The sequence below is a fragment of the Salmo salar genome, chromosome ssa01 (genome assembly GCF_905237065.1).
Source record: "Salmo salar chromosome ssa01, Ssal_v3.1, whole genome shotgun sequence".
NCBI lineage: Eukaryota > Metazoa > Chordata > Actinopteri > Salmoniformes > Salmonidae > Salmo > Salmo salar.
The window spans coordinates 27716549-27737525 of NC_059442.1; the positions used below are offsets into that span (position 1 = coordinate 27716549).

The window sequence follows — 20977 nt, forward strand, 5'->3', positions numbered from 1 at the left end:
ACCAAAAAATGTCTGCAGCATTGAAGGTTCCCAAGAACACAGTGGCCTCCTCCATTCTTAAATGGAATGAAAGAAATTTAGAAACACCAAAGGCTCTTGCTGGCCGCCCTGACAAACTGAGCAATCGAGGGAGAAGGGCCTTGGTCAGGGAGGTGATCAAGAACTCGATTGTCACTCTGACGGAGCTCCAGAGTTCCTATGTAGAGATGGGAGAACCTTCCAGAAGGACACCAATCAGGCCTTTATGGTAGAGTGGCCAGACAGAAGCCACTCCTCAGTAAAAGGCACATGACAGCCCACTTGGAGTTTGCCAAAAAGGCACTTAAAGACTCTGACCATGAGAAACAACATTCTCTAGTCTGATGAAACAAAGATTGAACTCTTTGGCCTGAGTGCCAAGCGTCACATCTGGAGGAAACCTGGCACCATCCCTATGGTGCAGCATCATGCTGTGGAGATGTTTTTCAGCGGCAGAGACTGGGAGACTAGTCAGCATTTAGGGAAAGATGAACGGAGCAAAGTACAAAGAGATTCTTGATGATAACCTGCTCAGGACCTCAGACTGGGGTGAAGGTTCACCTTCCTACAGGACAACGACCCAAGACAACGCAGGAGTGGCTTCGGGACAAGTCTCTGAATATGTTTGAGTGGCCCAGCCAGAGCCCGGAATTGAACACGATGGAACATGTCTGGAGAGACCTGAAAATAGCTGTGTAGCGACGCTCCCCATCCAACCTGACAGAGCTTGAGAGGATCTGCAGAGAAGAATGGGAGAAACTCCACAAATACAGGTGTGCCAAACTTGTAGGGTCATACCCAAGAAGACTCGAGGCTGTAATCGCTGCCAGTGGTACTTCAACAAAGTACTGAGTAAAGGGTCTGAATACCTATGTAAATGTAATTTCCATTTATAAATTTGCAAAAAAATCTAAACCTGTTTTTTTGGTCATTATGTGGTTTTGTGTGTAGATTGATGAGAGAAAAAACAATTTTATCAATTTTAGAATAAGGCTGTAAAGTAACAAAATGTATAAAAAGTCAAGGGGTCTGAATATTTTCCGAATGCCACCCCTCCCCTAATTCGAGTAAACAAATGAAATATATTTTCCTACTTCATTATTCTAACCCTAACCCTACCACCCCTCCCCTAATTTGAGTAAACTAATGGACAACAATACTTTGGCTTCTACTTCCAGTTAATTTATACATATTGCTGTCACGTCCTGACCAGTATAAGGGTTATTTGTTATTGTAGTTTGGTCAGGACGTGGCAGAGGGTATTTGTTTTATGTGGTTCGGGGTGGTGTTTTTGTAGAAGGGTATTTGATCTATGTATTCCGGGGGTTTTGGGCACTGTTCCTTGTTTATGTATTTCTATGTTTAGTCTAGTTGGTTGTATTTCTATGTTTAGGTTAATGGGGGGTTGGACTCTCAATTGGAGGCAGGTGCTTTCTCGTTGCCTCTGATTGAGAGTCCTATATATGGGTATGTGTTTGGTTTAGTGTTTGTGGGAGATTGTTTCTTGTTTTGCTGAGTGTGCCTGACAAGACTGTTTCATTGTTCGTGAGTTCGTTTTGTTTTGTTTTGTTGTTTTTTGGTGTTCTTGTTATTTAAATAAATATACAAGATGAGCATCCACATTCCTGTTGCGTTTTGGTCCTCCATTCCAGACGACAACCGTGACAGAATCTCCCACCACAAACGGACCAAGCAGCGGAGGAAGGAGCAACAGGTGGACTTTGAGGAGCAAGGGGAATTTAAGTTGGACCAACGGGAGAAATGGACATGGGAACAGATTATGGCCGGGGAGGGCCCATGGAGAAAATGGAGCGAAGACCGGGAACGCTACCGAGGAACACGACTGGCGTTGAAGCACGAGAGGCATCCCCAATATTTTTTTTGGGGGGGGCACACGGGTAGTTTGGCTGGGCCAAGGGTGAGCCCTAAGCCAGCTCCCCGTGTTTATATGGAGGACCGTATGGAGTGGAGGGCGCTGTGTTTTGCTGAAGTGCGCACAATCTCGCCCATACGCACGCGCAGTCCAGTGCGAGTTATTCCAGCCCCTCGCAAATGCCGTGCTAGAGTGGGCATCCAGCCTGGTAGGAGGATGCCTACGCAGCGCGTCTGGTCACCGGTGCGCCTCCTAGGACCAGGCTACCCTATGCCCGCTCTACCCACGGCAACCATCAGGCCCCTGCACAGCCCAGTTCGCCCTGTACTAGCACCCCGCTCGTACAGGGCTACTAGTTCCATCCAGCCAGGACGGGTTGTGCAGGAGGTGAGATCAAGACCGCCTGTGCGCCTCCATGGCCCGGTGTTTCCAGTTCCTGTCTCTCGTGCGGACCCGGAAGTGCGAAACCCCAGTCTGGCACGTCCAGTACCAGCACCACGCACCAGGCTTCCAGTGCGTCAGCCCAGTCCGACTCGTCCTGTTCCCGCTCCCCGCACTAGCCCGGAGGTGCGTGTTCCCAGGCTGATACCTCCAGTACCAGCACCACGCATCAGGCTTCCAGTGCGTCAGCCCAGTCCGACTCGTCCTGTTCCCGCTCCCCGCACTAGCCCTGAGGTGCGTGTTCCCAGTCTGGCACGTCCAGTACCAGCACCACGCACCAGGCTTCCAGTGCGTCAGCCCAGTCCGACTCGTCCTGTTCCCGCTCCCCGCACTAGCCCTGAGGTGCGTGTTCCCAGTCTGGCACGTCCAGTACCAGCACCATGCACCAGGCTTCCAGTGCGTCAGCCCAGTCCGACTCGTCCTGTTCCCGCTCCCCGCACTAGCCCTGAGGTGCGTGTTCCCAGTCTGGCACGTCCAGTACCAGCACCACGCACCAGGTTTCCAGTGCGTCAGCCCAGTCCGACTCGTCCTGTTCCCGCTCCCCGCACTAGCCCTGAGGTGCGTGTTCCCAGGCTGACACCTACAGTACCAGTACCACGCATCAGGCATCTAGTGCGTCAGCCACCTGCCAGTCAGGAGTCGCCAGAGCTGCCCGCCAGTCAGGAGTCGCCAGAGTGGCCCGCCGCGCCGGATCTGCCAGAGTGGCCCGTCTGCCCGGATCAGCCAGAGTGGCCCGTCTGCCCGGATCAGCCAGAGTTGCCCGTCTGCCCGGATCAGCCAGAGTGGCCCGTCTGCCCGGATCTGCCAGAGTGGCCCGCCGCGCCGGAACCGAGGGGGTCTGCCTGTGACCCGGAACCAAGGGGGTCTGCCTGTGACCCGGAACCGAGGGGTCTGCCTGTGACCCGGAACCGAAGGGGTCTGCCTGTGACCCAGAACCGAAGGGGTCTGCCTGTGACCCAGAACCGGGTGAGTCTGCCTATGACCCGGAACCAAAGGAGTCTAGCAGCAACCCGGAACTGAGTAAGTCTATTAATGATCCAGAACTAAATATAAGTAACTGTGTTTCAAATGAGTCTGCCGACAGTGTGGAATGGAAGAGGTCTGCCTACGATCCGGAACGAGGGGAGTCTGCCTACGGCCTGAAACGGATTAAGTCTGTCTGCATTCTGGAGGACAGTAGGCCGGAGCCTGAACCACCACCTGTATAGGTGGGTTGGGGAGGGGGGGTGTAGCACAAGTGCCGTCGGTGACGGCAGCCACCCTCCCTTCCCTCCCTTTAGTTTAGGGGGATTTTTTTGTTGTTGTTTTGGGTTTTGTTTATTTATGAGGTGCATCCGGGGTCTGCACCTTTAGGGGGGGTACTGTCACGTCCTGACCAGTATAAGGGTTATTTGTTATTGTAGTTTGGTCAGGACGTGGCAGAGGGTATTTGTTTTATGTGGTTCGGGGTGGTGTTTTTGTAGAAGGGTATTTGATTTATGTATTCCGGGGTTTTTGGGCACTGTTCCTTGTTTATGTATTTCTATGTTTAGTCTAGTTGGTTGTATTTCTATGTTTAGGTTAATGGGGGGTTGGACTCTCAATTGGAGGCAGGTGCTTTCTCGTTGCCTCTGATTGAGAGTCCTATATATGGGTATGTGTTTGGTTTAGTGTTTGTGGGAGATTGTTTCTTGTTTTGCTGAGTGTGCCTGACAAGACTGTTTCGTTGTTCGTGAGTTCGTTTTGTTTTGTTTTGTTGTTTTTTGGTGTTCTTGTTATTTAAATAAATATACAAGATGAGCATCCACATTCCTGCTGCGTTTTGGTCCTCCATTCCAGACGACAACCGTGACAATTGCATACATTTCACGGACAGTATATTTTACATTAGTTATCTTGTGTATGTTTTAAGTCCAAGTCTTCAGCTACCCTCAACCCCTCCCATCTATCTCTGAAGACCATTCAGTTTCTAGCTGCCATACGTTTTTCTACTGTGCTGTGATGTTTCATAACATTTCTGAACCTTTCTATTCTCATAATTTCTACAGATTATAAATTAAAGATGAACACCTTTGCTAATAGTTTTATTATAGTATTGACTATGACTTTAAAAATCACTGAACAATTTTTTCCATATGGCTACATTTGTCATCCGGGACAGTCTCGTATTTCAGCCCCTTTTCAGGTGTACCACATATTCTTCCTAAAAAAATAAACATTTTGTCAGCAAGATGCATCAATTAATTCAGGCAATTTGGTGTTTTGTAAATGTCTCTTTCAATTCATCAAATGGCACGAGTGCACAGTGCAATATTTGGATGCTGGTATTATTTTAGAGTGGACAAACATGAACAGGTAGCCTACTTTTTTAATTGATTTGTTTGACAATAAGATGAAAACACAATCACTGGTGTGTTCATGCCAAATTAAAAGGTAATAAAATATTGTTGTTAACAACTATAGTTTTGGCAAGTCGGTTAGGACATCTACTTTGTGCATGACACAAGTAATTTTTCCAACAATTGTTTACAGACAGATGTTTCACTTATAATTCACTGTATCACAATTCCAGTGGGCCAGAAGTTTACATACACTTAGTTGACTGTGCCTTTAAAAAGCTTTTGTCATGGCTTTAGAAGCTTCTGATGGGCTAATTGACATAATTTGAGTCAATTGGAGGTGTACCTGTGAATGTATTTTAAGGCATACCTTCAAACTCAGTGCCTCTTTGCTTGACATCATGGGAAAATGCAAATGCAAATAAATCCCAGAAGAACAGCAAAGGGACCTTGTGAAGATGCTGGAGGAAACAGATAAAAACGTATCTATATCCACAGTAAAACGAGTCCTATATCGACATAACCTGAAAGGCCACTCAGCAAGGAAGAAGTAAATGCTCCGAAACCGCCATAAAAAAGCCAGACTACGGTTTGCAATTGCACATGGGGACAAAGATCGTACTTTTTGGAGAAATGTCCTCTGGTCTGATGAAACAAAATTAGACCAGTTTGGCCATAATGACCATCGTTACGTTTGGAGGAAAAAGAGGGAGGCTTGCAAGCCGAAGAATACCATCCCAACCGTGAAGCACAGGGGTGGCAACATCATGTTGTGGGGTGCTTTGCTGCAGGAGGGACTGGTGCACTTCACAAAATAGATGGCATCATGAAGCAGGAAAATTATGTGGATATATTGAACCAACATCTCAAGACATCAGTCAGGAACTTAAAGCTTGGTCGCAAATGGGTCTTCCAAATGAACAATGACCCCAAGAATACTTCCAAAGTTATGGCAAAATGGCTAAAGAACAACAACAGTCAAGGTATTGGAGAGGCCATCACAAAGCCCTGACCTTAATCCTATAGAAAATTTGTGGGCAGAACTGAAAAAGTGTGCGAGCAAGGAGGCCTACATCCTGACTCAGTTACACCAGCTCTGTCAGGAGGAATGGGCCAAAATTCACACAACTTATTGTGGGAAGCTTGTGGAAGGCTACCCAAAACGTTTGACCCAAGTTAAACAATTTAAAGGCAATGCTACCAAATACTAATTGAGGGCATGTAAACTTCTGACCCACTGGGAATGTGATGAAAGAAATAAAAACTGAAATAAATCATTCTCTCTACTATTATTCTGACATTTCACATTCTTAATATAAAATGGTGATTCTAACTGACCTAAAACAGGTAATTTTACTAGGATTAAATGTCAGGAATGGTGAAAAACTGAGTTTAAATGTATTTGGCTGAGGTGTATGTAAACTTCCAACTTCATCTGTACCACTGTTTTCTGTGTGCATTATCAAGACCAGCCTTTAAATGTTATCTACATGGTAAGGAAGGGTTCATAACTTCTACTGTCTGAGATGGTGCATTTAATATTAAATATATGACATCATTTTTAATCTAGATTAGGTCTAAAATAGGATAGAAATGAGTACCTTGAATAACTAGTCCAATATGTTGGTATGTGAAATGCAAGTTTTGGATTGGAATAGTTCAAGGGGTAGTATTGCTGTGGCGTACCACACATACAGATCAGGCGGACCATTGAATGCCAAGACACGTGCACCTGTATGAATATTCACCACCAGATGAGTGTTATTACACTAAATGTACCCTGTTAATAAATTCATGAAAAAGAGTCAAGTGATCAAATCAAGCAGCTGATTTAAATTACCTCATAGACAAATCCTCAGTTGTATTTAAATTAGCTTATAGTAATGTTGTGATGTCAGGGTACGATATCGCTTCCAACTAGGATTTTTGTAATGGCATTATTAATATCACAGGTCAAATAGTATGATGAATAAAGAAATTACCATTTGAAATGCTGTTCACAGTTCTAAATCATAACAAAAGCCAAGGAGAAAAGAAACTGTATTTATTTGTAATATAAATACAAAATGTATCACCTCGTGATAGCTTATACCACTGAACAAAAATATAAACTCAACATGTAACATGTTGGTCCTGAGCTGAAATAAAATTTTCCAGAAATGTTCCATATGCACAAAAAACTTATTTCTCAAAAATGTTGTGCACAAATTTGTTTACATCTCTGATTAAACATTACACAGGTGCCCCTTGTGTTGGGGACAATAAAAGTCCACTCTAAAATGTGCTGTTTTGTCACACAACAGAATGCCACCGATGTCTCAAGTTTTGAAGGAGCATGCAATTGGCATGCTGATTGCAGGTATGTCCACCAAAGTTGTTGCCAGAGAATTGAATGTTAATTTCTCTTCCATAAGCCGCCTCCAACGTAGTAGAATTTGGCAGTATGTCCAGCTGGCCTCACAACCACAGACCACGTGTATGGCATTGTGTGGGCGAGCGGTTTGCTGATGTCAACGTTGTGAATAGAGTGCCCGATGGTGGCGGTGGGGTTAAGGTATGGGCAGGCAGGCATAAGCTACGGCCAACGAACACGATTTTATCAATGGCAATTTTAATTCACAGAAATAGCGTGACGAGATCCTGAGGCCCATTGTGAGGCCCCATTTTTTTTTAAGGTATCTGTGACCAACAGATGCATATCTGTATTTCCACTCATGTGAAATCCATAGATTAGGACCTAAATAATTTATATCAATTGACTGATTTCCTCATCTGAGCTGTAACTTTGTAAATTATTTGAAATTGTTGCATGTTGTGTTTATATTTTTGTTCAGTATGTCAAATGATACATATAATGTACAGCGAGTATACAAATCAGAACCATATTTGAAAGTAACAATAACAGACCAACTACAATGTAAACAGTCAATATATACTGTAGGCTATGTGCATATATGACGCCTGCGCCAAAAAAAAGAAAACGGTTCAACCGGTCTGCCATCGAAGGCATAATACAAAGAAAAAATTATATTCAAAAAAAACATCCGTGTTCATCTTAACCAGTACACATATGTATAAACAGAAAATACAGCTCTGACTGTGCCTAGGGGCTTGAGAGATCTGCCATGTTGCCTTGGAATGGTGGAGTATTGCTCACCAAGCTGCATTTAGCCATTTATTCAATTCCATTTATTTATAGTGATAGTGGCTGGGACTATGGGGCCCTTAATAACAACAACAAAACAAAAAATCTAAACAATGCATTTAACTGCCAGCACAAAGTCCAATCACATTGGGTCACCTTTGTGTTTAAAGGCTCTCTGGCTCCAGGCAGGAGTGCTTAGCTGGTTCTCCTCTAAGCAAAGAACCCAGAGGTATTGAAGTGCTGCTAGCTGGCCGGAGTGGAGCTTCACTGTAAACTGTAACTGTGACACTGCTGCTCTGAGCCCTGTGACATCACTTTCCCTCCAGGTGCTCCAGCAAGGGGTTGGCTTCGCTTTCAGGGGTCTTGACGCTGTCTGTTCTTACGATGCACGTTGGGCGGTGGTGATTCAACATGATGATCAGCTGTTGCCGCTCATGCTTCAGCTCCTCGATCTGGGCTTTGAGGTCAGAGTTCATCACCTCTAGTCTCTCTGATTCCTGAGACATAGGGTGCATGAGGAAGGAAGGATAAGATCATTACTTATTCTTAGAAGACTGGAGATCTATACATTTCATTAAAGAAAAACCTCCCTCTCACCCTTTGTAGATAGTCTGTCCTCTCCTTCTTTTTGTTTCTACAGCGTGCTGCTGCAACTTTGTTTTTCTCTCTCCTTCGTTTCCTCCTGTCCTCTTCCTCATCTCTCTACATTGAGGGGAAATGCAAACATGCTTTAAAATAGAACTTAAGGTGGAAAATGGACTCAGCAATTATGGTTTGTGTGGGAAACCATCTAAAAGCAGATTGTTTGTTTTAATGATAATTCTGTCCACTAGGTGATGCCCTTGGTCAACATTAAGTAGATACTGAAGTCCCTCTGTGCTCTGGGGAATAACATTGCCTATGTTTTCTACACATTTCTGTGATGGTTAGAAAAGTCAAAGCATCAAAAAGAGTGAGTCTTAAACAGTAAAACGACCTGAAAGATGTCTGAATTTGAACTTCTCACAACATTTTCAAGAACTAAAACAACTCATTCTCACCTCTGTTTTGATGTTTAGGGGCCTCTTCCCTAGCTTGCCCAGGAAGTGCAGTGGAGAGAGCATGGACCCCAGTTCCCGGAGGTCGGCGTATTTGAGCTGGTCAGTCAGCGTGGTGGAGGGGATCCCTGCCAGGGGACCCAGGCTGGGCAGGGAGCCCGCTGTCACCAGGGGATCTGGGATTGGTCCCGGCATCATGTTAGACCCGGCTGTGACCACAGCTTATAGGGAAAGGGACAAATGGATAGGAAAATACATTGAGAAGAAAATAAACAACACATGCCTGACGACTCACTCTGAATTGAATTCCGCTGCTCTATCGATCGCTACATACATTCAGTCTGAAACTACCATCCTACAAGTCGTTTGTGTGACTTGAAAATGAGGGGCGATGTACAAAATAAAATTATCAGCGATTGGATCGTCTCTAACAAATCTAACCAGAGTATCAAAGTTGATAATGTCATCATGAACACCAGCTCTGTCCCAACCCATCGGTTTCTGGGACCAATCATAATGGTCAGAATGTGTTCACAGATTCATCGTGGAGAAGAAACTTCCGTTGGCTTCAGGCAATAGCTATACCAGAGTTAAAGATCTGAATACATTTTACCTCAAGCATTCACATCTCAAACCTGCTTGTGGTTTTGGTCTAGAAGACAGATCATTAATTGCTCTACTTCCATTTAAGTCTGCTAAAAGGCTTGAAGGAGGCATTTCCCAGGGTGCACCTGGTCTCCCTGGCAGCCCTCTCTAATGAATTGTTGGCCTGTTGCAGAGCAGGAGGCCGAGGCTGTCTCCCATTAGGACATTTTATTATTTCATCTCTTTTTTTCTGGAATGTATGTATACTCCCATTTACATAGGTCTTGGCAAGGATCTATGTTTTTCTTTTTCATTCCCGAGGAGGCCAAGAGAGAAGCACATAGCCCTGCACAAAAGTAGACTCAGACACATTCCCCTTTATCCCAAGAAGAGCTGCAGCCAGCCCTTGCCAAGAAACACCCGTTGCCCATGTTTCCTCCATATGAGTTATTTTCTCCATATCAGGGAAGTGGAATGTGGCTACGGGAGCTCAGGACAATGTAGCCAACCCTGGTCCCCTGATAAAGGTTCTTCGTCAAACCCTTCTCCTTCTATTTTGTCTGACTAAACTGACACTATACAATATCTACATCAACACTACATTGAGTCTTCCCTGTAAATCTGTTTTGTTTATAACTGTAGTAATATACATTATGCAAAGTCATCTGCCTTTATTCCCAGGTGAGTAGCAAGTAATTCATTTGGTAGGATGACGGATACCGTATATTACACCATAGCTCACTAAACAGAGTCTCAAAAGTCTGTTTAAACAGAAGCATTGTACATTTTTACATCTATAACTGTTTGAGAACACTTTTCTTGATTCTACTCATTTTTGCCTCACTCATTTATAAGCTTACATCAGCCAAATATTCAATGCAGAGGTTGGCATGAAAATCAGCAAGCGCTAAAATCAAAGAGAAGGTGCCTGGAGAGAGGTAGCCAGGAACAACAGCTAGCTACATCAACTCTCCCAAGAATATCCGAGCCAAAGAACGCTACAGACAAGACGGCTGTCTGATTTCATTTGCCCACACTCATTCACATTTCCCACCACATTATAGATGGAATTAGATTCAGAGGCACGTGAGCAAATAAATACTCACTCACAACCCCACCAGGTCACCACTGGGATACAATATTAATAAAGAATCATAATAGTTTACCCATTTGCGCTGAATGCACAGTATTCTTCCACAATCTCAAAAAAATAAATGACTTATGGGCCCAGAAGGATAGGCAGAGTGAATGATGAGGAAAAATAAACAGAACAGAAACAGTGTTCCCATTGTTTGAAAGCTAGCAAGAGTGTAATACAGATACCAACTACACCCCAGGATACATTGATACAGGATCACCTACACTGATCTCTGACTTTACCCCCAGAAAATGTAAATACTGAAGGTTTCCTTCAATGTCTATACAGTCAGGACCTATGCTGTCTAGTTGTACAATGTTGAGTTCCAACAAATGGGACCCAAGCAAAGTAGGCCAATAACCTTATTCTGGGCACGGTACCAAGACAAGTGATTTGAGGTTTTTGCATGTTTGCATGCAAGTGTGTAGCCTGTTTCACTCCACAATACTCCATCCCTATCTACCTGACCCCTTCCTCAACCCCCTCCTAACTGCTCCAATGTGCAGCATTAAATCTACCAACAGCTGCCATTTGGCCTCCTTTTGCAGCTAATTATGTTCAACAAAGTCACTCCTAAATCATTACTACTGCACAGATACAACCCAATCTGGTCCTCTCAGTTTACATAACATAATAAATATTGGTATGTCTCAGCAAAACCGCTGCTTTACCTTATGTGCAAAATGTGATTCCATGTTTGCTGTGTGGTGCACATTTTGATTGTACTGGACTGAAACCCTTTTTAAAATCTATAAACACAAGCAAATATCCATAATTTTGTTTCTGTGTAAAATGAGTTACAGTTCCAAAGTTCCTCAAACAAAAGTATTGTGGCTCAGTTGGTAGAGCATGGTGTTTGCAACGCCAGGGTTGTGGGTTCGATTCCCACGGGGGGCCAGTATGGGGAAAAAAATGTATGAAATGAATTGAAATGTATGCATTCACTACTGTAAGTCGCTCTGGATAAGAGCGTCTGCTAAATGACTAAAATGTAAAATGTAATGAAAGTAGCATGTGGAACTCCTCTGCTATTATAAGATAACAGTGCTGTTATGACTTTAGTTTTGAAGCTACATGATGACAAAGACCTTTGTGGTGGCGTTAGTAGGGTAACCCCGCCATAAAGATAAATAATCCACTTGTTTAATTTTTAATAAAGCAGTAACATTTAAGGTGAGTGTGTTGCTTGAAGGTTTTATTTCACTTAGTCCTGCATGTTGGAGCTTGGAGACTTAGATTTTCACTGTACCCTGCAATCACATCTGCAACCCCTGTACATGTGACTATTAAACACTCTGAATCTGAAAAAACAAAGACATAAGAATGTGCTTTGTGTAAAAAATGTAAAATGAATAATATGCAAATATCTTCAGAGCACAGTATACAGTGCCTTCAGAAAGTACTCACACCCCTTGACTTTTTCTACATTTTGTTGTGTTGAAGGCTGAATTTAATATATATTAAATTGAGATTTTGTGTCACTAATCTATGCACAATACTGTCAATGTGTAATTATGTTTTCAGAAATGTTTACAAATTAATAAAAAATTAAAAGCAGAAATGTCTTGAGTCAATAAGCATTCAACCCCCACACATACAATTATCTGTAAGGTCCCTCAGTTGAGCAGTGAATTTCAAGCACAAATTCAACCACTAAGACTAGGGATGTTTTCCAATGGTTCACAAAGAAGGGCACCTATTGGTAGATGGGGAAAAAAGCAGACATTGAATATACACTACAGTTCAAAAGTTTGGGGTCACTTAGAAGTTTCCTTGTTTTCCATGAAAACATACATGAAATTAGTCGCAAAATGAATAGGAAATATAGTCAAGACATTGACAAGGTTATAAATAATGATTTTTAATTGAAATAATAATTGTGTCCTTCAAACTTTGCTTTCGTCAAAGAATCCTCCATTTGCAGCAATTACAGCCTTGCAGACCTTTGGCATTCTAGTTGTCAAGTTGTTGAGGTAATCTGAAGAGATTTCACCCCATGCTTCCTGAAGCACCTCCCACAAATTGGATTGGCTTGATGTGCACTTCTTACGTACCATACGGTCAAGCTGCTCCCACAACAGCTCAATAGGGTTGAGATCTGGTGACTGTGCTGGCCACTCCATTATAGACAGAATACCAGCTGACTGCTTCTTCCCTAAATAGTTATTGCATAGTTTGGAGCAGTGCTTTGGGTCATTGTCCTGTTGTAGGAGGAAATTGGCTCCAATTACATGCTGTCCACAGGGTATGGCATGGCGTTGCAAAAATGGAGTGATAGCCTTCCTTCTTCAAGATCCCTTTTACCCTGTACAAATCTCCCACTTTACCACCACCAAAGCACCCCCCAGACCATCACATTGCCTCCACCATGCTTGACAGATGACGTCAAGCACTCCTCCAGCAGTTTTCATTTTTTCTGCGTCTCACAAATATACTTCTTTGTGATCCGAACACCTCACCCAACTTAGATTCGTCTGTCCATAACACTTTTTTCCAATCTTCCTCTGTCCAGTGTCTGTTCTTTTGCCCATCTTAATCTTTTCTTTTTATTGGCCAGTCTGAGATATGGCTTTTTCTTTGCAACTCTGCCTAGAAGGCCAGCATCCCGGAGTCGCCTCTTCACTGATGATGTTGAGACTGGTGTTTTGCGGGTACTATTTAATGAAGCTGCCAGTTGAGGACTTGTGAGGCGTCTGTTTCTCAAACTAGACACTCCAATGTACTTGTCCTCTTGCTCAGTTGTGCACCGGGGCCTCCATCTCCTCTTTCTATTCTGGTTAGAGCCAGTTTGCGCTGTTCTGTGAAGGGAGTAGTATACAGCGTTGTACGAGATCTTCAGTTTCATGGCAATTTCTCGCATGGAATAGCCTTCATTTCTCAGAACAAGAATAGATTGACGAGTTTCAGAAGAAAGTTACTTGTTTCTGGCCATTTTGAGCCTGTAATCGAACCCACAAATGCTGATGCTCCAGATACTCAACTAGTCTAAAGAAGGCCAGTTTTATTGCTTCTTTAATCAGGACAACAGTTTTCAGCTGTGCTAACATAATTGCAAAAGAGTTTTCTAATGATCAATTAGCCTTTTAAAATGATAAACTTGAATTAGCTAACACAATGTGCCATTGGAACACAGGAGTGATGGTTGCTGATAATGGACCTCTGTACGCCTATGTAGATATTCCATAAAAGAATCTGCCATTTCCAGCAATAGTCATTTACAACATTAACAATGTCTACACTGTATTTCTGATCAATTTGATGTTATTTTAATGGACAAAAAAATGTGCTTTCTTTCAAAAACAAGGACATTTCTAAGTGACCCCAAACTTTTGAACGGTAGTGTACCTTTGGGCATGGTGAAGTTATTAATTACATTTTGGATGGTGTATCAATACACTGAGTAACTACAAAGATACAGGTGTCCTTCCTAATTGAGTTTCCAGAGAGGAAGGAAACCTCGGATTTCACCATGAGGCCAATGGTGATTTTAAAACAGTTAGAGTTTAATGGCTGTGATAGGAGAAAACTGAGGATGGATCAACAACATTGTAGTTACTCCACAATACTAACCTAAATGACAGAGTGAAAAGAAGGAAGCCTGTACAGAATAAAAAATATTCCAAAACAGGCATCCTGTTTGCAATAAGACACTAAAGTAAAACTGCAACAAAAAAAAGGCAAAGAAATTAACTTGTTGTCCTGAATACAAAACGTAATGTAAATATTGTACAATCCAGGTGTGCAAAGCTCTTAGAGACTTACCCCAAAATACTGCCAAAAGTGATTCTAACATGTATTGACTCAGGGGTGTGAATACTTAAGTAAATTAGATATTTCTGTATTTAAGTTTCAGTTAATGTGCAAACATTTAAAAAAAAATCTATTTAATTTAATCCATTTAGAATGTATGCTGTAGTCAAGGGGCAAGAATACTTTCTGAAGGCACTGTATCCTACTGACTGATGGTTCTTTAAAAAAACTAAACATACTTCTCTGCATCTCTGCTAAAATCTGGGTAAAAGTACATTCAGTAACCTAAAAGTCACTGAATTGTTGCTAAATTAAACTGTTTATTAGAAGCCATTTTTTTGGACTAGGCTACGTGATAAATCGAAGTAAGAAAAATATTTTGTGTAACAGTGTGAAATCAAATGTCAGTAACATTGTAATACTACATTGATACATTGTCAAAATTCCATCACGTTATTGTAACACTCTTGAAAGCCCGTAGTTACAAAGAAACAGGAAAAGTGAACCTCGGTTAATAATGATACACTTCTGAGTCATCATGACTCATTTTTAAAGCGGAAGTTATTCTTCAGTAAGGCATGCATGTTACGTAACTGACTTTTGCAGTGATGAAACGAAGACAGTCGAGCAAATGCATCTAAGACAAGTGCTAGATCAATGTTATACTACATGTTATGAAGGATGTTCTTAATAAGTCATATTCGTTCAGGACCAATAAAGTTGTAGAGAACGACTTGTTTATTGGGTTGAATAAACGTGTAGGACTGCAACCTTGCAAGCGTGCATCCTAAACAAAAGAAAAGCATTGAGTGTAAAAGTTATGTCTCACGAATAACGTTTATAATATCCATACATTTTTACAGTACAGTGCTGCCCAAACCAAAGAGAACGAAAGAACGGGATTGCACAAATGCAAGGATTGTGCACAATGATCCACTGAAAAGTTAATGGGCTGCTCTGCTCACACTGGCAACTCATCCAGCGTGGAGCCCCAGTGTAATCAATGTTTCTCGACTACGAAGCTGTCTATTACCTGACTTTGATTCCGAGTGCAACAGTTGTCCTTTCTTCTGGTCAGCTGAAGGTCGACAGTAGATTTTAAAAAGTGGAAATCGTTGCATCGGCCCGTTTAAATAGTTAGCTCTATCTGGGAGGATTTGGGAATGCGGAAATTATCAGTTATGCCAACTAGACGTTAAAGTGGGGGGAAGAAGTGGGGAAATCCTATCCGCTCCTCCCCTAGAAACCAGAAAACAAACCACCCCACTGACCCAGTGCAGAGCAGGATAGACCATGTTGTCAGCCCACATACCTCAATTGGGATTCGCTCTTAATACCTGACAATATTGCCTTTTATAAACACCATTCTTGTTTAATTCACTCACACTCTCTATTCCACACACAGAAAAAGGACACACAGAGAGGAGAGACTTTTATCCACTTTTCTACAATAATTAACAAGAGGACCTACTAACAAGAGGAACATCCAAATCAAATTCAATGCAAGTTGTTTCCATAATGAAAAAATATAAACGCAACTTGCAACAATTTCAACGATTTTACTGAGTTACAGTTCATAGAAGGAAATCAGTCAATTGAAATAAATTATTTAGGCCCTAGTCTATGGATTTCAGATGACTGGGCAGGGGCTCAGCCATGGGTGGGCCTGGGAGGGCAACCAATCAGAATGAGTTTTTCCCCACGAAAGGGCTTTAATTACAGACAGAAATACTCCTCAGTATTGGTCTCATACAATCCAGCAGGTGAAGAAGCCAGATGTGGATGTCCTGGGCGAGCGTGGTTACATGTGGTCTGCGGTTGTGAGGCTGGTTGGACGTACTGCCAAATTCTCTCAAACTATGTTGGAGGCGGCTTATGGTAGAGAAATGAACATTCAATTATCTGGCAACAGCTCTTGTGGACATTCCTGCAGTCAGCATGCCAATTGCATGCTCCCTCAAAACTTGAGACATCGGTGGCATTGTGTTGTTTGACAAAACTGCTAATTTCTGAGTGGCATTTTATTGTGCCCAGCACAAGGTGCATCTGTGTCATGATCTTGCTGTTTAATCAGCTTCTTGATATGCCACACCTGTCAGGTGGATGGATTATCAAGGCAAATGAGAAATGCTTACTAACAGGGATGCAAACTAATTTGTGCACAACATTTTAGAAAAATAAGCATTTTGTGCGTATGGAAAATGTCTGGGATCTTTTATTTCAGCTCATGAAACATGGGGATCTACGGTTTACATGTTGCGTTTATATTTTTGTTCAGTAGATTTTCTGGTGACCATACAATTTCTCTTATCTGAAAAAATATATACATTAATTGTAAAACTCAATGGAGCGACACTAGCTGGTATGAGTGATTTAATATTTAGCAATCAATAAAGCACCCAACATCACTTTGAATTAATATTTAATTTGAAAATGTATCAATCAGCAATCGATGCTCATTTTACTTTTTTAATTTGACAAACAAGTCAAAATCGAAGGTAAAAAAATAAATTATCATAATTTACATCTTGATAAATTTAGCACTGGATGTTTTCATTGAAAACTCTAAACATTGTAACAATGAGGTCAAATCACAGTTGATGACGTTGAGGTATGTACCTACTAACATGGATGTATACTTTAACACAACATTCATAGCTATTGATATACTATTCCCATTGAAGCACAAAACCTTACAGTCATTTCCACAATACAGCATAGATCTAGTACCAGATCAAACATATATGAAATATGACAATTATTTGGAATTCCTCTGCATGCGTTTAAAACCAGAACATACTTAATCCCTATCAGTAAAGTGTATAGCCATGCTCTTAGCTATATCAATTGTATCTGGAAGAAGTTTATACTTGCTTAGTCAAAAACATTTCATGAGTGTAATAATAAAACTGAAGTGCTGAAACCACAGCAAGTCTCTGATATCCTATCACAGTCAGGAAAACCAACTAAAGTGATAAACCAATCAACTCCCTCTGCTTACATTATAAGGCCAACAGGGTTGGAGAGTTGAGGATATCAACAGATTCAGCCTTGCCCCCTCCACTTTTGCGACCTTCAAAACCCACTCCAAGGGAGTCGAGATCGGGACAGGAGAATGTGAAAACGGACAGGTAGCTGCTACATGTTGGGGTGGAGGTCACAACAGGAGTGCTCAGGGGCTCTAGGTCATTAGACACAGATTTGTACAGGGTTTCCCAGTCCGTAACCCCAAGGGAGCCACTCAGGTCAATATCTGGGACAGAGTGGGCAGTCTCTGTGGGGACTTCCTCCTCCATGCTGGGCAGCAGATTGTCCAGGAGACCCTCCTTCATGTCCAAAGAGGGCTCAAGGTCGCAGATGTTCACTTCAATACTGGCACAGAGTAGGATGTTGGAGTTTCCAGAGATGGCTGTGGACGTGTCATTGAGGATGTCCATGTCCTGGAGCGAGGGGGCTTCCTGAGCACTGTCCTCAGGGAGTTTACCCCCCTCTGGGCTGGGGGGGAGATCTGGAGACCTACTGGGCTCCTGGAAGATGGAATCCAATTCTTCTGTAATTTGGCATACAGGTTTATGAGTAGCGAGGACAAATTCCAGCCTCTCTTTCTCTTTGAGGAGGTTGGCTATCTCGGTCTGCAGAGCTGCTTTGTCTTCCTCCAGCTGATCGGTCTCCTTCGAAAATATCCCCCAAAAATAACACAGGAAATCTAAATCATAACCATAGATTACTGTTTAAAATTATGGTACTGTGATTAAGATGATTTCCAAGGGTTAACTTACAGTTTGCAGTGAATCTGTGAGTTCCCTCCGTCTGTTGCGACACTTGGCTGCAGCCATTTTATTTCTCTCTCTCCTCACCCTCTTCTTCTCTTCTTCCTCTGGAGATAACTGTGGGGTTCAGAGAAAAACACTTGCACCTTGAAGAATCAGTCTATTTCATCTCCTAATATCATACATTCCGTTGCCAAATCCCCTTCTGGAGTGTAGCAAAAGCATCTTTCTCTGCAATGCGTCTAAAAATAGACCATTGTTGCAGACTCACTGTGACCTGAATACAAATGGACTGCCTGAGCTCAGCACGCAGTCAAATACACTGCTTTTGGAGAGCATGCACTGCTGCTGCTGCTGCACTGTTCATGTTGATTTAGATGTTTACACAAGTGAATGTTTTTTGTTTGATTTGCAATCAGAAAAGTGCTCTAACCTGCTCGGTTTTCCCCTTTCTGCCAGTGTTTTTCCCCCTGCTCTCGCCCGCTTTGGGTGTTGACTGGTGAGAGCTCTTTGCTTCATTGGTTTGTTTGCTACTCAGAGATGGGGAGAGAGACGTTATAATGGTCGGCTGGACCATCCACTGCAAATCCGGGGTTGTGGAAATTGCAGTCACTGTTGGAACAAATGGAGTGGCTGGTATATCCATGTCTGGGCAGAGCTCCTGCAAAGTGATACAAGTTCATTTACCACTGATGATTTAAAAAAATCACAATTAGCTTAATTATTTTAATGCAAAATGTGTCATTAAACACATTTTATTCTAATAACAGAGACATAAGGCAATTACCACATTCGGATTGGGGATGTCTGTGACTCTATGCTGTATTGTCATGGCATGTACTACGTATGGGTTCTCTTAAAATATATCTAGCCATCTAAAAATAGTCTCCTCTGAATCGATATTTGACTTTATCACTGTTACTGACGTCAACACTGACGCAGAGATGTTGTGGAGGCTCCTGAATGGATTTATTTTTCTCAATGAACTGCTGCATCGACATGCTACATATTTGGTCTGAGGACGTGTAAATCATAATATACACAATTTTCATCCTCTCTCACTGTGGGGTGTTGCATTTTCAATATCACACTCTTCTGGAATAGGAAGACGAGTATTTATCATATCAATAGGAATAATATGGTAGAATCATTTACCCACCCAGCATTTTAGACAAATACATCAATATCAATGATTTCCTATTAATATTTCACACACATTAATGTTAATAGAGATTAACACTGATAAATGATGAAAGTCAACCATATTTCAATTAATAATCGCTGACATCGTTGCGTCTGAATATTATACATCATTGCATCACAGGCATCACCACTTGATTGATTCATACCTGTGCATTACGCTCTGATGGCGAAGCTGAGGAGCTGGAGATAGAGTCGTCTTGCCTCTTCTGATAGTACGTCAGGGTGTCCCCAACAGGAGATTCAGTGCTACAGCGAGACATTGAATCGAAGTCAGGGTTGAGAAACATGTCTTAAAATATCCTTAGCTAATAGATTAATCACCCTTCTCGTCAAATTGATTTTTTTCAGCAGCTTCTATTCCAGGTTTATACCTGGTAACTGATAGACTCGTGTGCAAGCCCCTCCTTTTATATTCTGACAGACTTTTATGAATGAACGGAGGCTGTACCATCTCTATGGAGGGGAGCCACTGGACAATGAAACACACATTTAGCATATTTTAGATAAACATTTGCCAAATACTCAATATCATCGCCGAGTTGCTCATTATTGTCATTTACCCCCAGGTAATTATATTGCATTTTTTTAAATGTATTTATTCAACAAATACCAGAGGAAAGTGTCATGTGTAGCATGCCCATTCATACATTCAGACACACGGACTGTGCTATTTCTTTGGTGCAAATAACAGCACACTTCAATTTCCCTATAATGCAGTTGTCTCCATATGATTTACAGCTCAGTATACATGACATTTGGCATATCATTACACAATAGGCTTCCTGCTTAGAATTACTTCAAAAAATGTCTATATGTTTTATTATAGGATAATTATAGGCTGCTAAAGCATTCTAAGAACTGACAAATCTGGTTGGTAAGTCAAACTCAGTTTTTCACAATTCCTGACATTTAATCCTAGTAAAAAATCCCTGTCTTACGTCTATTAGGATCACCACTTTATTTTAAGAATGTGAAATGTCAGAATAATAGCAGAGAGAATGATTTATTTCAGGTTTTACTTCTTTCATCACATTCCCAGTGGGTCAGAAGTTTGCATACACTCAATTAGTATTTGGTAGCATTGCCTTTAAATTGTTAACTTGGGTCAAAAAACGTTTCAGGGAGCCTTCCACAACCTTCCCACAATAAGCTGGGTGAATTTTGGCCCATTCCTCCTGACAGAGCTGGTGTAACTGAATCAGGTTTGTAGGCCTCCTTGCTCACAGATGCTTTTTCAGTTCTGCACACACATTTTCTATAGTATTGAGGTCAGGGCTTTGTGATGGCCACTCCAATACCTTGACTTTTTTGTACTTATGTCATAGGGGTCGTTGAATGGAGACCAAGGCACAGCGTGTATAGTGCTCATTCTTTGTCTTTAATGAATACACTTTAACAACAAAACAACAAACGACCAACAACAGTCCCTTCAGGTACACTAGACTAAACGGAAACAACTACCCACAAACCCCAAAGGAAAACAGGCTGCCTAAGTATGGCTTCCAATCAGAGACAACGAAAGACACCTGCCTCTGATTGGAAACCATACCCGGCCAAAACATGGAAAACAAAACATAGAAATAGAATTCTAGCACGATCCCACCTAGAAACAGAAAACCCCAAAACCACCCAAAACAACCACCTGTCACGCCCTGACCACTCCACTATGGCAAATGACCTCTTACAATGGTCAGGACGT

The 20977-nt window shown here is 42.1% G+C and overlaps 2 protein-coding genes across 2 annotated transcripts; both read right to left on the reverse strand.

Moving 5' to 3' along the window:
- Positions 1-7819: 7819 nt before the first annotated feature.
- On the reverse strand, positions 7820-15513 carry LOC100286734 (activating transcription factor 3). The gene is given in 4 exon segments (NM_001146674.1): positions 7820-8292; positions 8393-8497; positions 8836-9053; positions 15339-15513. Coding segments are annotated over 4 exon segments (597 nt in total). The 5' UTR covers positions 15427-15513; the 3' UTR covers positions 7820-8106.
- Positions 15514-16714: 1201 nt separating this feature from the next.
- LOC106591288 (proto-oncogene c-Fos) lies at positions 16715-19664 on the reverse strand. The gene is made up of 4 exons (XM_014182519.1): positions 19425-19664; positions 18509-18736; positions 18085-18192; positions 16715-17976 (listed from the first exon to the last, which is right to left on the reverse strand). Exons 1-4 carry the CDS (start codon positions 19563-19565, stop codon positions 17308-17310), a joined length of 1146 nt encoding a protein of 381 aa, XP_014037994.1. The 5' UTR covers positions 19566-19664; the 3' UTR covers positions 16715-17307.
- Between the last annotated feature and the right edge of the window lie 1313 nt (positions 19665-20977).